We start from the raw sequence: 17,131 nt of genomic DNA on the forward strand, positions 1-17,131 counted from the left end.
TAGCCGCCAGCAGTCATATTACTCTATGTACTAGTTTCCATTGCCACCAGCAGTCATATTACCCTATGTACTAGTTTCCATAGCCGCCAGCAGTCATATTACTCTATGTACTAGTTCCCATAGCCACCAACAGTCATATTACTCTATGCACTAGTTTCCATAGCCGCCAGCAGTCATATTACTCTATGTACTAGTTTCCATAGCCACCAGCAGTCACTTTACTCTATACACTAGTTTCCATAGCCACCAACAGTCACATTACTCTATGTACTAGTTTCCATAGCCACTAACAGTCATATTACCCTATGTACTAGTTTCCATAGCCACTAACAGTCACATTACTCTATGTACTAGTTTCCATAGCCGCCAGCAGTCATATTACTCTATGCACTAGTTTCCATAGCCACCAACAGTCACATTACTCTATGCACTAGTTTCCATAGCCACCAACAGTCACATTACTCTATGTACTAGTTTCCATAGCCACTAACAGTCATATTACCCTATGTACTAGTTTCCATAGCCACTAACAGTCACATTACTCTATGTACTAGTTTCCATAGCCGCCAGCAGTCATATTACTCTATGTACTAGTTTCCATAGCCACTAACAGTCACATTACTCTATGTACTAGTTTCCATAGCCACCAACAGTCACATTACTCTATGTACTAGTTTCCATAGCCACCAACAGTCATATTACTCTATGTACTAGTTTCCATAGCCACCAGCAGTCACATTAGTCTATGCACTAGTTTCCATAGCCACTAACAGTCATATTACTCTATGCACTAGTTTCCATAGCCACCAACAGTCATATTACTCTATGTACTAGTTTCCATAGCCACCAACAGTCATATTACTCTATGTACTAGTTTCCATAACCACCAACAGTCACATTACTCTATGTACTAGTTTCCATAGCCACTAACAGTCATATTACTCTATGTACTAGTTGCAGTTTTGATCTGAACAGACAAGCCAAGTCCCATTCAGTTCTGTTTCTCTCATAATCATAGGAGGCAGGGAGAACACAAACAAGCAGTTCTAGAATAATGTTCCTCATTGTCTAGTGGACTGGGCTCAATGCAGCCATTCATTTTTCTCTATTACAATGGCATTTCATATTTCCCCCACTAACAAGGGAACAAAACAGCCTTCCATTGTTAACGCTGATTGCATCGCAAGTACTCGGCTAAATGCTGAGGGCCTCTCAATTGATGTTGTCAGGATAGTTGAACCCAAAATATACATTTGTTCAATGTTTTCGTACAAAAGTGGCAGATCTCAGTCCAAATTCCATGCCGTCTGTATTGAAAATTCAATAGAGTAGGACTAGGTGAAATCCATAGATCTTGATCCCGAATGAATGGGAATTATTTCGAACTATCTCTTTACTAAGCACCATCCTTCGTCCCAACGATATTGAAGATGAATGTGTGTCAATGGGCTGTCTGAATAGAAAACCCAAAGGTATTCAAGGCTGGAGCTACACAAGAGGACTACAGAATAGAATGGGTCTCTATAGAACACTGTGGGAGTCCTGCAGTTATTCTCACTGAGACATGTCTATTTACTGTCAATCCAATCTCTTTCATTTTCTCTTTTATAATTCCTGTCTTTCTTTCTCTTTTATAATTGTTCTCTCGCTCACCATGAGACTGTAAACAAGGTGGACTGTGCTGCCCTCTCCGCCTACCCAGTGTCAATCAAAGCACTCATCCCTGTATTTGTCTCTTTCTGTCATTCTGTGAGACCTCTGTTCATTCTCTCTTTTATCTCTTTGAATGTGTGTCCGTGTGTGTATGTTTGTATGTGTGCATTCGGGCGTGCGCACCTGTGTGTGTGCACGTGCAAGTATCAGGTACATGCCCAGATAGGGGTCTACCTGTGCCCGAGCACCTGTCCCTTTGCCTTCCCACTTGCCAAGTGCCCTAAAAAGGGTGGTGGTATTAAACCTTTTTTTCTTCTGTTTTTGTCATTGTTGTTCTGAACCCAGTGCCCTTAAGTCGTTGTGACGTCGTCAAGTTCGCCACCCCTACACTGTTTGTTGGTCTGCCTTGTTCGGAGCTCACGTGCACCCAGTTGTGCCTTTTTCTCAGTCTGCCCTGTACGTAGACTGCCCTGTACATAGACTGCCCTGTACGTAGACTGCCCTGTACGTAGACTGCCCTGTACGTAGACTGCCCTGTACGTGCATGGCTTGAGATGTGGTCACCGGTCGAGTGTGTGTAGCAAGCTCCCTAGTTTAAATATCCACAGTACTGCCACAGCAGCTAACATTTTATTAACACTTGATAACACTTGATTTCCATCATCGACAATATACAGTCTGGTTGGCTGATACCGCAGCAGAGAGAGGCAGAAATCAACAAAAGCGTCTGAATCAACGACCCTCCGACCCAACTCCATCCCTTCTTCAGTCTGGAGTTGGACGTGTGTCAAAGCAGCAGCAACACAGGTAGTCTAGACTCTAGCTAACCACAATATACTAAAATATCCACACAAGCCAGCCTGTCATATATCATGAGTTAGAAGATTAGGAATATTATATTATTAAGTTATTATTTAAGAGCATTGAAGATAAAACACAATCAGTAAAAAATAATATTGAGCTAGCTAACTAGCAGATTGAACATCAATTTATTTTAGGTCATTTAGCAGACGCTCTTATCCAGAGCGACTTACAGGAGCAATTAGGGTTAAGTGCCTTGCTCAAGGGCACATCGACAGATTTTTCACCTAGTCGGCTCGGGGATTAGAACCAGCGACCTTTCGGTTACTGGCACAACGCTCTTACCCACTAAGCTACCTGCCGCCCTCAATGATCAGCTGATAGCCCACCCTCTTTTCCCGATGTCAATCATGTCTATAGGAGGCACTGTATAGCTTGCTTACAATGTGTGATGAGTGTTGTTACAGAAATAAATAGGCCTATGCTCAGAAATTGTTAAATCTTCGCTACAGAGGCAGTTAGTATGTTATGAATTTCGAGATATGAATGATGAAAGTCATCATTTCACCAGTGGGTGCCCTTTTTCCATTTTAAGCACCTGCCCTCTGAAAGTTCTGTGTACTTCCCTGGCAAGCATGCATGTGAGTGTGTGTGTGTGTGTGTGTGTGTGTGTGTGTGTGTGTGTGTGTGTGCGTGCGTGGGCGCATATGTGTGCGCACATGTGCATGTGCGTGTTTGCGTGTGCACGTGTGAACTCACCGTAGAGTCTCCGTCAGCTATGAAGACAGTGCAGCCCTGGGCCTGCATAAAGGAGAGGATGGTTCCTGCTATCTTCCTCAGTAACACCTCGAGAGACTGCTGCTCCTCAAAGATCAGACTGGCCAGGTCCAACAGCACCTGGGGGAGACATACATAGTAAACCATAAACACACACCCACATACTCATACACAAAAACAAAAACATGAACACACACTCACAAGAAAGCATGATAACGCACACCAGCACACACCCACCTACGCATATGCCAGGGAGATCATTTCAGATTGATGTCGAAATTGGATGTCTATCCATCTCCTGAGGACGTCGAGAAATGCCGTCAAAGCCTGCCATTAGGGGCAAAAGTGAGCACTATTCCCATGAAGTAGGCTTGGGTTTTGCTAAATTGTTGTGAACAGGGGTGGTGGTTGGGTGTAATCCCATGACTCTGGATCAGAAAGTGTGTGTTCAATCCCAATCATGGACACTTTTAATTTATTTTATTTTATTATTACTCTATCCCAAACCTTATCCCTTACCTTAACTTTTTGGAATGAGCGCCTAAACTTAACCCTTACCTTCGAAATTTGACGTTTGGAGCAACTTTAAAATTTGATGTTTGGAGAATGTGGATGAACGTCTAATTCTGCAGGGAGACTGTGAGAGCTTGATGCATATGCACGCATGTACACACACATACACACTCACACACACTTTGAAAGCATAAAAACCCACACACGGCAACAAACCTGATTGCGTCGGTTTTCCAGCTGGGACGTCTCGTAGAGCTGGGCGTTGTGTAGGACGATCCCAGAGAAGGCCAGGTAGGCAGAGAAGTCCTGTCAGGGAAATCAAGACTATGAGCTTGATTCAGAGCATGGTATTTACAGAGAAAGAGAGCATTGAACCCCAGTGTCTTTCTCCCCGGTACCTTTTCATCCTGTTCAGTGAAAGTACCGCTCTCGCCACACTTCTTGTTGATGGCCTGCGCCACTCCTACGACCTGGCGGATGAAAGAGAAGAGAGGGGGAAAAGAGGAGAGATGTCACGACTTCCTCCGAAGCTGCCTCCTCTCCTTTTTCGGGCAGGCTTCGGCGTTAGTCGTCACCGGCCTTCTAGCCACTGCTGCTCCATATCTCATCATTCCATTTGTTTTGTCTTGTCTATTACACACACCTGGTTCATATCCCCTCATTAGTACATGTATAAGTGTTCCCTCTGCCCCCTTGTCCTTGTGGGTGATTGTTTAATGTGAGGAGAGAGTAGCTCGGTTGAGCTACGTGTATTTTGTATATGGTTCAATCTGGGCATAACCTAGCTAGTGTTGTGAGGTACAGAGCCTTCAGAAAGTATTCACACCCCTTGACTTTTACCACATTTTGTTGTGTTACAAAGTGGGATTAAGATGTATTGAATTGTCAATTTTTGTCAACGATTTACAAAAAATATTCTGCAATGTCAAAGTGGAAGAAAAATTCTAAAATTTCTTTAAGAAAATAAATGGAAAAAATAACTCTTCATTAGATACAGTGGGGAAAAAACGTCTTTAGTCAGCCACCAATTGTGCAAGTTCTCCCACTTAAAAAGATGAGAGAGGCCTGTAATTTTCATCATAGGTACACATCAACTATGACAGACATATTGAGAAGAAAAAAAATCCAGAAAATCACATTGTAGGATTTTTTATGAATTTATTTGCAAATTATGTTGGAAAATAAGTATTTGGTCACCTACAAACAAGCAAGATTTCTGGCTCTCACAGACCTGTAACTTCTTCTTTAAGAGGCTCCTCTGTCCTCCACTCGTTACCTGTATTAATGGCACCTGTTTGAACTTGTTATCAGTATAAAAGACACCTGTCCACAACCTCAAACAGTCACACTCCAAACTCCACTATGGCCAAGACCAAAGAGCTGTCAAAGGACACCAGAAACAAAATTGTAGACCTACACCAGGCTGGGAAGACTGAATCTGCAATAGGTAAGCAGCTTGGTTTGAAGAAATCAACTGTGGGAGCAATTATTAGGAAATGGAAGACATACAAGACCACTGATAATCTCCCTCGATCTGGGGCTCCACGCAAGATCTCACCCCGTGGGGTCAAAATGATCACAAGAACGGTGAGCAAAAATCCCAGAACCACCTAGTGAATGACCTGCAGAGAGCTGGGACCAAAGTAACAAAGCCTACCATCAGTAACACACTACGCCACCAGGGACTAAAATCCTGCAGTGCCAGACGTGTCCCCCTGCTTAAGCCAGTACATGTCCAGGCCCATCTGAAGTTTGCCAAAGTGCATTTGGATGATCCAGAAGAGGATTGGGAGAATGTCATATGGTCAGATGAAACCAAAATATAACTTTTTGGTAAAAACTCAACTCGTCGTGTTTGGAGGACAAAGAATGCTGAGTTGCATCCAAAGAACACCATACCTACTGTGAAGCATTGGGGTGGAAACATCATGCTTTGGGGCTGTTTTTCAGCAAAGGGACCAGGACGAATGATCCGTGTAAAGGAAAGAATGAATGGGGCCATGTATCGTGAGATTTTGAGTGAAAACCTCCTTCCATCAGCAAGGGCATTGAAGATGAAACGTGGCTGGGTCTTTCAGCATGACAATGATCCAAACACACCGCCCGGGCAACGAAGGAGTGGCTTCGTAAGAAGCATTTCAAGGTCCTGGAGTGGCCTAGCCAGTCTCCAGATCTCAACCCCATAGAACATCTTTGGAGGGAGTTGAAAGTCTGTGTTGCCCAGCGACAGCCCCAAAACATCACTGCTCTAGAGGAGATCTGCATGGAGGAATGGGCCAAAATATAATAATATAATATGCCATTTAGCAGACGCTTTTATCCAAAGCGACATACATTTTTACGTATGGATGGTCCCGGGGATCGAACCTACTACCTTGGCGTTACAAGCACCGTGCTCTACCATCTGAGCTACAGAGGACCACACCAAAATACCAGCAACAGTGTGTGAAAACCTTGTGAAGACTTACAGAAAACGTTTGACCTGTGTCATTGCCAACAAAGGGTATATAACAAAGTATTGAGAAACTTTTGTTATTGACCAAACACTTATTTTCCACCATAATTTGCAAATAAATTCATTAAAAATCCTACAATGTGATTTTCTGGATTATTCTTTCTCATTTTGTCTGTCATAGTTGACGTGTACCTATGATGAAAATTACAGACCTCTCTCATCTTTTTAAGTGGGAGAACTTGCACAATTGGTGGCTGACTAAATACTTTTTTCCCCCACTGTAAGCATTCAACCCCCTGAGTCAATACATGTTAGAATCACCTTTGGCAGCGATTACAGCTGTGAATCTTTCTGGGTAAGTCTCTAAGAGCTTTTCACACCTGGATTGTGCAACATTTGCCCATTATTCATTTCAAAATTCTTCAAGCTCTGTCAAATTGGTTGTTGATCAGTGCTAGACAACCATTTTCAGGTCTTGCCATATATTTTAACACAGATTTAAATCAAAACTGTAATTCAGCCACTCAGGAACATTCCCTGTCTTCTTGGTAAGCAACTCCAGTGTAGATTTGGCCTTGTGTTTTAGGTTATTGTCCTGCGGAAAGGTGAATTAATCTCCCAGTGTATGGTGGAAATCAGACTGAACCAGTTTTTCCTCTAGGATTTTGCCTGTGCTTAGCTCCATTCCGTTAATTTTTTATTCTGAAAAACTCTCCAGTCCTTATCAATTACAGGCTTACCCATAACATGATGCAGCCACCCCTATGCTTGAAAATATGGAGAGTGGTACTCAGTAATGTGTTGTATTGGATTTGCTCCAAACATAACACTGTATTCAGGACAGAAAGTGAATTGCTTTGCCACATTTTTTGCAGTATTACTTTAGTGCCTTGTTGCAAACAGGATGCATGTTTTGGAATATTTGTATTCTGTACGGGCTTTCTTCTTTTCACTCTGTCATTTAGGTTAGTATTGTGGAGTAACTACAATGTTGTTGATCCATCCTCAGTTTTCTCCTATCACAGCCATTAAACTCCTTAAATGTTTTAAAGTCACCATTGGCCTCATGGTGAAATCCCTGAGCGGTTTCCTTCCTCTCCAGCAACTGAGTTAGGAAGGACGCCTGTATCTTTGTAGTGACTGGGTGTATTTATACACAATCCAAAATGTATTTAATAACTTCACCATGCTCAAAGTGATATTCAATGTCTGCTTTTTTTATTTTTACCCATCTACCAATAGGTGCCCTTCTTTTCTAGGCATTGGAAAACCTCCCTAGTCTTTGTGGTTGAATCTGTGTTTGAAATTCACTGCTCGACTGAGGGACCTCACAGATAATATGTGGGGTACAGAGATGAGGTAGTCATTAAAAAATAATGTTAAACACTATTATTTAACACAGAGGGAGTCCATGCAACTTATTATGTGACTTGTTAAGCAAATTTTTACTCCTGAACTTATTTAGGCTTGCCATACCTAAGGGCTTGAATACTTATTGACTCAAGACATTTCAGCTTTTCATTTTAAATTAATTTGTAAACATTTCTAAAAACATAATTCCACTTCGACATTATGGGTATTGTGTGTAGGCCAGAGACAAAACATATATATTTTATCCATTTTAAATTCAGGCTGTAACACAACAAAATGTAGAATAAGTCAAAGGGTGTGAATACTTTGTATCTATAGTCTATCTTGAAGCCCATTCAAAACCGCATGGGACATGATACGGAAGTAAAGTGGAAGGGGCGGTTACTTTCACAGTCAATTGTGTCTTACCTCTTCTCTGTGGTTCTTGATGGGCATACACAGGATGCTCTGGGTCTTGTAGCCTGTAATCTGATCCACCTCTGCATTGAACCTGGGGTCCTGTGGACGAGATACAAACAGTATGAATTACAATGTCATTTAACATGACCAGGCATGTAATCACAAAGCATCTCGTAAGTAGGAGCGCTGACCTATGATCAGGTCCCCCTCTCTTATTCATTATGATTTAAAAGGCAAAACTGATCCTAGATCAGCTCTGAGACACTTTGGGGCAGATTCAGACATAGGAAATATAGGCCTTTTCAACGCACACCTTTCCTACACACTTCTCAGTAGTTGGTATTCAGATTTACCTTATGGAGGAGCGTAACCAGGTTTGTGGGCGTGGTTTCCTTCCGCGCACTGAATACATTTACTTCAACCCCAGAAAACACATCCACTGGGTGGCCTACCAATTTCATCTAGGAGTTTTTGTTCAATTAGTTTTATCTGTTCATTTCTCTAAAGCAAATATGGTGTACCTTTAATTTGAATTTGATCAGCACAAGACTTGAATGTAGACTATAGAGAATGCATTCAGAATATAGACAGATAGCCATGAAAGCATATGCATATTTGTCTCCGTTTCAGAACCTATGGGTAGATTTAAAAAACACTCTGATTTTAGACATGATTTATGTTTAGGTGAATACTCATGAATCCTACTTCATGGTAAAATATAACCTTTACACATTAATGATAAAAAGGTAGTTTGATTCATTCTGAAAGTTGCCACATTAAGTTCATCAATGGTAACGTTGGAAGTAGTGCAGCCAACAATATAATTAGAATATGGAGAATAGTATAACGTTGTATTATATAATACATATACCCTCATTGCCCGCACTGATCATGGAACTGTGTGATGGCAAGTTCAAAGTAACGGTTTGAATACAATTTATTTTGAATACAATTTGTATTTGGCCTTCATTAAATAGTATCCACTATTACTTGACCCTCAGCCACAACCAAAAGGACGTAACAGCATTTAGAGGAAATAAACAAAGGTAGGCTAAATCAAACAATGGAATGGAATGGAATGATACCAATGTAAGGAAGGGAACGAACACTAAAATGGTAGTTAAATATACCTGGTTATGACTTATTGCTACCGGTAGTGGCTAACAATATTTAACATAGGCTATAGGCTACAAATTGAAAGAAACAGGAAAAGTTGGGGCATACGATTAAAACATTCTAGAGAACACCAAGGTTACATTTGCCTTGTCATCCAATTTGGCTCGTGTCTCCACATTTTATCCCTGCAAGTTAAGGTCATACAATTAAAAGTCTGCATAATGGCACAGCATTTCACACTTCACTGTGGGAAAGGGGCATAAATAGGCCTACCTGTCATGTTGATATGCTTTTCAGTTTCCTGCCATATGACAGGTTTCTTGGGATTGCCCTGGCTCAGACTACACAACCCCACCATCAATTGGATCACCAAGAGGATCACAGCCTAGTCCCCCTCATGCCGGAGGACCTGCCTGCCGGTGGTTTGTTGTTCCACGTCAGTGGAGAGTCCGGAGTCCTCCCTCCAGCCCAACATCCCACGTGAGTACGCAGATCTCGCCAATGTCTTCTCCAAGGCTAAGTGTCTCCCTCCTCACAGGCCCTGGGACTGCGCCATTGACCTGCTGGAGGGACAACACCCCCCGAAGAGTCGCATTTACTCCCTTTCCATAGCGGAGACTGAGGCCATGGAGAAGTATGTGGTGGAGACACTGAAACAGGGGTTCATCAGACGCTCTACCTCTCCTGCCTCCGCCAGCTTCTTCTTCGTGGCCAAAAAATACGGAGGACTGAGGCCGTGCATTGACTACCGGGGGCTGAACGCAGTCACAAAGTACCGGTACCCCCTCCCTCTGGTTCCGTTGGCTATCGAGCAGCTGCGAGGGGCCCGGTACTTTACCAAGTTGGACCTGAGGAGTGCCTACAACCTGATCCGAATCCGGGAAGGAGACGAGTGGAAGACGGCATTCAGCACTACCTCAGGCCACTATGAATACTGCGTCATGCCCTACGGCCTCGCCAACGCACCTTCCGTGTTCCAGTCCTTCATCAATGACGTGTTCCAAGACATGCTGAGTAGACAGGTGGTGGTGTACATCGAAGATATCCTGATCTACTCGGCTACGTTCGAGGAGCACGTCAGGGACGTCCGAGCGGTCCTACTCCACCTCTGGGAACACAGCCTGTTGGTGAAGGGGGAGAAATGCGAATTCCACCAACAGACCATCTCCATCCTGGGATACAGGATCAGTCCTCAGGGGGTGTTCATGGAAAGAGCGAAGACAGACGCCGTCAGGTCATGGCCAGTCCCCACCACCATCAAGGGCCTACAGAGCTTCCTGGGCTTCGCAAGTTTCTACCGGCGTTTCATCAGGTCCTTCAGCTCCATAGCCACCCCGCTCACCTCTCTCCTTAAGGGTGGGCCTCAGAAGCTGGCCTGGAACCCTGAGGCTGACGCTGCCTTCAAGAGGCTGAAGGAGAGGTTCACCACAGCGCCCCTCCTAAAACACCCAGATCCAGCTCGTCCTTTCATCCTGGAGGTGGATGCATCTGAGGAGGGCGTGGGTGGGGTCCTCTTCCAGCGGCAAGGTAAGCCAGAGAAAATGTATCCCTGTGCCTTTTTCTCAAACAAGCTTACCCCCGCAGAGAGGCACTATGGAGTTGGAGACAGGAAGCTGTTGGCGGTGGTCCTCGCTCTGGAGGAATGGAGACACTGGCTGGAGGACGCAGTCCATCCATTCCGGATTCTCACTGACCATCGGCATTTGGAGCACATACGGGCAGCGAAAGGGACGAACTCTCATCAAGCCCAAATGTTTTACTCGCTTTCAGTTTATTCTGTCCTACCGACCAGGATCCCAGAATGTGAAGGCCGACGCACTCTCCAGGATGCACCATACCGGAGAAAGGAAGGATCTGGGGTGTCCTATCCTGCCTCTCTCATCGTGGCACCTGTCGTTTGGGATGTGGACAAAGACATCCGCCTGGCGGCTCAGGAGGACCCAGCGCCTGCCGCCCCTCCGGGGCTTGTGTATGTACCCACCAGGGTCCGTGACCGCCTGCTAATCTGGGCGCACACCACCCTTACGGCAGGGCACTCCAGTATGACGCGCACCATACATTCTCTCTCACAAAAATACTGGTGGCCCACCTTGGCTACTGATGTCTCCCGCTATATCAACTCTTGTTCCGTATGTGCCCAAACGAAGACACCTCGGAACGCCCCGGCAGGCAAACTAGTTCCTCTCCCAGTGCCTCAGTGACCTTGGTCACACCTGTCCATAGACTTTGTCACCGACCTCCCACGTTCGGCTTCACCACAATCCTGGTGGTCGTAGATCAGTTCTCCAAATCATGCCGTTTTTTGCCACTAACTGGTCTTCCTTATGCTCTCCAGGTCGCTGAGGTCCTGTTCCAACTGGTCTTCCGGCATTATGGACTTCCGGTGGACATCGTCTCGGACCGTGGCCCCCAATTCACCTCCCGAGTGTGGAAGGCTTTCCAGGAGAAGATCGGGGCCACAGCCAGCCTCACTTACGGGTATAGGCCTCAGTCGAATGGGCAGGTGGAGCGCATGGGCTGGGTCCTCCTGAGCCGCCAGGCGGATGTCTTCGTCCACATCCCAAACGACAGGTGCCACGATGAGACAGAGACAGGATAGGACCCCCCAGATCCTTCCTTTCTCCGGTATGTTGCATCCTGGAGAGTGCGTCGGCTTTCACATTCTGGGATCCTGGGCGGTAGGACAGAATAAACTGAAAGCTAGTAAAACAATTGGGCTTGATGAGAGTTCGTCCCTTTCGCTGCCCGTATGTGCTCCAAATGCCGGTGGTCAGTGAGAATCCGGAATGGATGGACTGCGTCCTCCAGCCAGGGAGGTTTCTTCATTGCCACTGTCAGGACCAGCAGGGTGAGTGGGCAAGGTTTCTTCCTTGGGCAGAATATGCCCAGAACGCCCTCGTTCACTCCTCCACGGGGCTCACTCCCTTCCAGTGCGTCCTGGGGTGCCAGCCAGCCCTGGCCCCTTGGACACCCAGCCAGACCGATGCGCCCGCTGTCAACAAGTGGATCCGCAGGGCCGGACAGGTCTGGGACGCCGCCCATGTCCATCTCCAGAGGGCCATTCTTCGGCAGAAGGACCAAGCCGACCGCCACCGCAGTGAGGCCCCCGTATTCCAGCTTGGTGATCGTGTCTGGCTGTCCACAAAAAAACACCCTCTCCGCCTGCCCTGCAAGAAACTAAGCCCCTGGTTTGTGGGGCCGTTTAAGGTCCTCCAGCGGATAAATGAGGAATCATAACAGCTGCTCCTTCCCCCTCACTACTGGGGTACGCCCCTTTACATTGTTGATTCCTGCGTCTGCGTCCTACCTCTTTGTATCCTCAGTACTCGTCACACAGTGACAAAATTCTCAATTCAATCCATTTTAAATTCAGGCTGTAACATAACAAAATGTGGAAAAAGTAAAAGGGTGTGAATACTTTCTGAAGGCACTTTACCTCTTATCAATAGCTCTTATCATATCAATTTATAAATTACATTGCAGGGAGAATATTGTTATTTCTATCGGGTGGAAAAAAGTAGATGCTTTTTCCACTTGGAACCAGCAGGTTTGCTCAACCTTATTCATGGTTTCCTCGTGTGTAAAGGTGGTGGAATTATTAGGTCAGAATATGGCGTATCTGTAGACACACCTTCATTTCTTTGATCACCACTCCAAACGTGTACCTTGCTGGCACTGGCATTTCCCCCATGCTTCAGTTCAAGGTCAGAATACGTATAGAGAGAAAAGTGCATAAAAACTGAATAAAGTTCAATTTATGTGCATGTAACTCAGGTCTGAATTTCCTCCTTTGTGAATATGGGCCCAGAAACACATGGACATTCTAGACAATTGACTAGACATAAAGGAATAACCACCACATTTTCCCTTTACTGTGAGAATGACAAGACCACTGTTCTGGTTCCCTATGTGGTGAGACAGAGGCTGAGTCCCAAGTGACACCCTAATCCCTACATAGTGCACTCATTTGAACTTGTCAAAAGTAGGACTTCATATAAGGAATAGGGTGTCATTTGGGATGCACCCAGAGTGGATGGATGTCCTGAAGTACCCTCTCCTCGTGGCTCTCAGACCACCCACACCGTGACCTTTCTTTCTAGATGGCGTGTGCACATGTACGAGCACACCTCAGATGCCTAATACACACTGACACATTTTATGACTAAACGATGGACATTATACTGATTTCATAAAACACCCACTTTCCAATTTCCATATAAAATTCCCTTCTAACCTCCACCCCACATAAACAAGGACCAAATCAACTGCTCTCTCTTTCCCAAATGAGTCATTTCTTTCCCACTAACACTAGACAAGCCTCTAAACAGAGGGATTCTTAATGAACTAGAATTTCAGAGCTGGGTCTTCTATAGTCTCCAAGTAGGAGTGCGGATATACAGTGCCTTTGGAAAGTATTCAGACCTCCTTATTCTAAAATTGCTTAAATAGTTTTTTCCCCCTCATCAATCTACACACAATACCCCATAATGACAAAGCAACAAGAGGCTATTAGAAATTTTTTGCAAATCTATATAAAAGAAAACCCTGTAGATATCAAATTTACATAAGTATTCAGAACCTTTACTCAGTACTTTGTTGAAGCACCTTTGGCAGCGATTACAGCATCGAGTCTTCTTGGGTATGACGCTACAAGCTTGGCACACCTGTATCTGGGTGTTCTCCCATTCTTCTCTGCAGATCCTCTCAAGCTCTGTCAGGTTGGATGGGAAACATTGCTGCTCAGCTATTTTCAAGTCTCTCCAGAGATGTTCGATCGGGTTCAAGTCCGGGCTCTGGCTGGGCCACTCAAGCACATTCAGGGACTTGTCCCGAAACCACTCCTGCGTTGTCTTGGCTGTGTGCTTAGGGTCGTTGTCCTGTTGGAAGGTGAACCTTCGCCCCAGTCTGAGGTCCTGAGCACTCTGGAACAGGTTTTCATCAAGGACCTCTCTTGACTATGCTCCGTTCATCTTTGCCTCGATCCTGACTAGTCTCCTAGTCCCTGCCGCTGAAAAACATCCCCACAGCATGATGCTGCCACCACCATGCTTCACCGTAGGGATGGTGCCAGGTTTCAACCAGACGTGACGCTTGGCATACAGGCCAAAGAGTTCAATCTTGGTTTCATCAGACCAGAGAATATTGTTTCTCATAGTCTGAGAGTCTTTAGGTGCCTTTTGGCAAACTCCAAGCGGGCAGTCATGTTACTGATGAGTGGCTTCCGTCTGGCCAATCTACCATAAAGGCCTGATTGGTGGAGTGCTGCAGAGATGGTTATCCTTCTGGAAGTTTCTCCCATCTCCACAGAGGAACTCTAGAGCTCTGTCAGAGTGACCATCGGGTTCTTGGTAACCTCCCTGACCAAGGCCCTTCTCCTCCGATTGCTCAGTATGGCCAGGTGGCCAGCTCTAGGAAGAGTCTTGGTGGTTCCAAACTTCTTCCATTTAAGAATGATGGAGGCCACTGTGTTCTTGGGGACCTTCAATGCTGCTGACATTTTTTGGTACCCTTCCCCAGATCTGTGCCTCGACACAATCCTGTCTCGGAGCTCTACAGGTAATTCCTTCGACCTCATGGCTTGGTTTTTGCTCTGACATGCACTGTCAACTGTGGGACCTTATATAGACAGGTTTGTACCTTTCCAAATCATGTCCAATCAATTGAATTTACCACAGGTGGACTCCAAACAAGTTGTAGAAACATCTCAAGGATGATGAATGGAAACAGGATGCACCTGAGCTCAATTTCGAGTCTCATAGCAAAGGATCTGAAAACTTATGTAAATAAGGTATTTATGTTTATTATTTTTAATTCATTTGCTAAAATTTCTAAAAAACTGTTTTCGGTTTGTCATTATGGGGTATTCTGTGTAGATTGCTGAGGATTTTTATTAATTTAATCCATTTTAAAAAATAAGGCTGTAACGTAACAAAATGTGTAAAAGGTCAAGGGTTCTGAATACTTTCCGAAGGCACTGTAGGATCAGTTTTTGCCTTTTAGATAAAAAGGAATACGATAATATACAGTATCTTAGATCAGCACTCCTACTCTGAGACACTTTTTGATTGCAGGCCAAAATCTCTATGACTAATGTAGATATTGAGAAAATAATTGCTAGAGCCAGACCAAATCTGTGGAGGCAGACTTTCCTTAAAATAATAATCTGCAGTGGTTATTTGAATTCTAAAGTAATTTATATGTCTGATGATATTTTAACAAGAGAAAAGTTTTGTTTTTGAGATGATTGTTGCTTTTTGTAATAGTTCTCTTGGAGTCAATATTACCTGAGTCGACCATTAGTGTATAAATCCTCTTAAATATAATGGCAAAATGTAGATTTCCACCTAAAATAGACATACCCAAAAGTAACTGCTATTCATGTGTAATTACATGATTTTGACATGCCAAAACTTGGCATATTTGGAAAGAAGACATCTGGAAGATGATGAGGAAATTATCAGAAGATAGATAGGAGTTACATAGTTCAGAATACACAAGATCAAGCACACACAAAAAATTTTTTATTTTTGAAAGTAATCTTTCATTGACAAGCTATAATTGAAATATTAATGACTACAGCTGGAAACACATCAGATGGCTTCCACAACATGTGAACAATATCAGAAAAAAATGGGATTGATTGACCTAACAACTAGAAATGGGAAGATGTTTTAGTAAGTGGTGTCTGGTGTGGTCATGGGACGTTTCCAAGTGTCCCTAAAGTTAAGTTAGATCATTCCAGTGCTATTAAATATTTGCAATCCCTAAATGCTATTTGTTCAGTATAAAAACACAATTTCTACCATATCAACCTCACTCAAACATTGTGGTGGTGTTATGGGGTATCCAGGGTACATTCAAGTGTCCTTTCAACCACTCCAAAGTGTCTGAATGTAGTAATTGCACTGTTTTTGTACACTGGATGTGCCTAAAAGATATTGTTGATCCAGAGCATCCCAAACATGCTCAATGGGTGACATGTCTGGTGAGTATTGGGACATTTACAGCTTCCAGGAATTGTGTACAACATTATCATGCTGAAACATGAGGTGATGGCGGCGGATGAATGGCACGACAATGGGCCTCAGGATCTCGTCACGGTATCTCTGTGCATTCAAATTGCCTTCGATAAAATGCAATTGTGTTCATTGTCCGTAGCTTATGCCTGCCCATACAATAACTCCACCACCACCATGGGGCACTCTGTTCACAATGTTGACATCAGCAAACCACTCACCCACACAACGCCATACACATGGTCTGTGGTTGAGAAATGAACATTCAATTCTCTGGCAACAGCTCTGGTGGACATTCCTGCAGTCAGCATGCCAATTGCATGCTCCCTCAAAACTTGAGACATCTGTGGCATTTTAGAGTGGCCTTTTATTGTCCCCAGCACAAGGTGCACCTGTGTAATGATCATGCTGTTTAATCAGCTTCTTGATATGCCACACCTTTCAGGTGGATGGATTATCTTGGAAAATAAGAAATGCTCACTAACAGGGATATAAACAAATTTGGGCGTATGTAAAAGTTCTGGGATCTTTTATTTCAGCTCATGAAACATGGGACCAACACTTTACATGTTGAGTTTATATATTTCTTCAGTGTAAAAGTGACCACAGTTCTAGAGACAACACTGTAGGGGTATTGATAAGAAAACTTCCCCTGTAAATGTGGGTCTGGCTGTGCAGTTGCCAACCACTTTCCCCACAGAGTGCTGCGCCACTTCCAACATCCAGAGGGGAGTTTTGATTCCGGTTTCAGCCGTCCCAACCGCCCAAACTGGGACTTAACGAGCCAATCAGAGAGCTAGGAAGTCCCTAGGTAGGAGCTACCTCTATGCAGAGTGACGCAGATGCACTTCCTGAACGCTCTGGCTGTTTTGTAAAAACATAACGCAGATCCCGTATCAGGTTCTATGGACCCAGCTGGTGGCTTGTTTCGCTACCAGACACACACACACACACACACACACACACACCCCTCTCCTCTGTCCTTGTCCAGATTAACAAACTAATTGGACACAGGTGCGTCGACAAGAAG

At 44.3% G+C, this 17,131-nt stretch overlaps 1 protein-coding gene across 2 annotated transcripts in view; it reads right to left on the minus strand.

Annotated features, from left to right (window-relative positions):
* pde5ab (phosphodiesterase 5A, cGMP-specific, b) overlaps positions 1-17,131 on the minus strand; it is a 55,866-nt gene that overhangs the window by 27,389 nt on the left and 11,346 nt on the right. For both annotated transcript variants that reach the window (XM_084156194.1, XM_084156193.1), the window contains exons 4-7: positions 7,979-8,068; positions 4,143-4,214; positions 3,961-4,050; positions 3,214-3,351 (exon numbers count right to left, since the gene is read on the minus strand). In XM_084156194.1, the coding sequence (XP_084012320.1) occupies positions 3,214-3,351; positions 3,961-4,050; positions 4,143-4,214; positions 7,979-8,068 (390 nt within the window). The remainder of the gene's footprint in view (positions 1-3,213; positions 3,352-3,960; positions 4,051-4,142; positions 4,215-7,978; positions 8,069-17,131) is intronic.

This window comes from Coregonus lavaretus (assembly GCF_964263955.1).
Source record: "Coregonus lavaretus genome assembly, chromosome: 39".
NCBI classification, from domain to species: Eukaryota; Metazoa; Chordata; class Actinopteri; order Salmoniformes; family Salmonidae; genus Coregonus; species Coregonus lavaretus.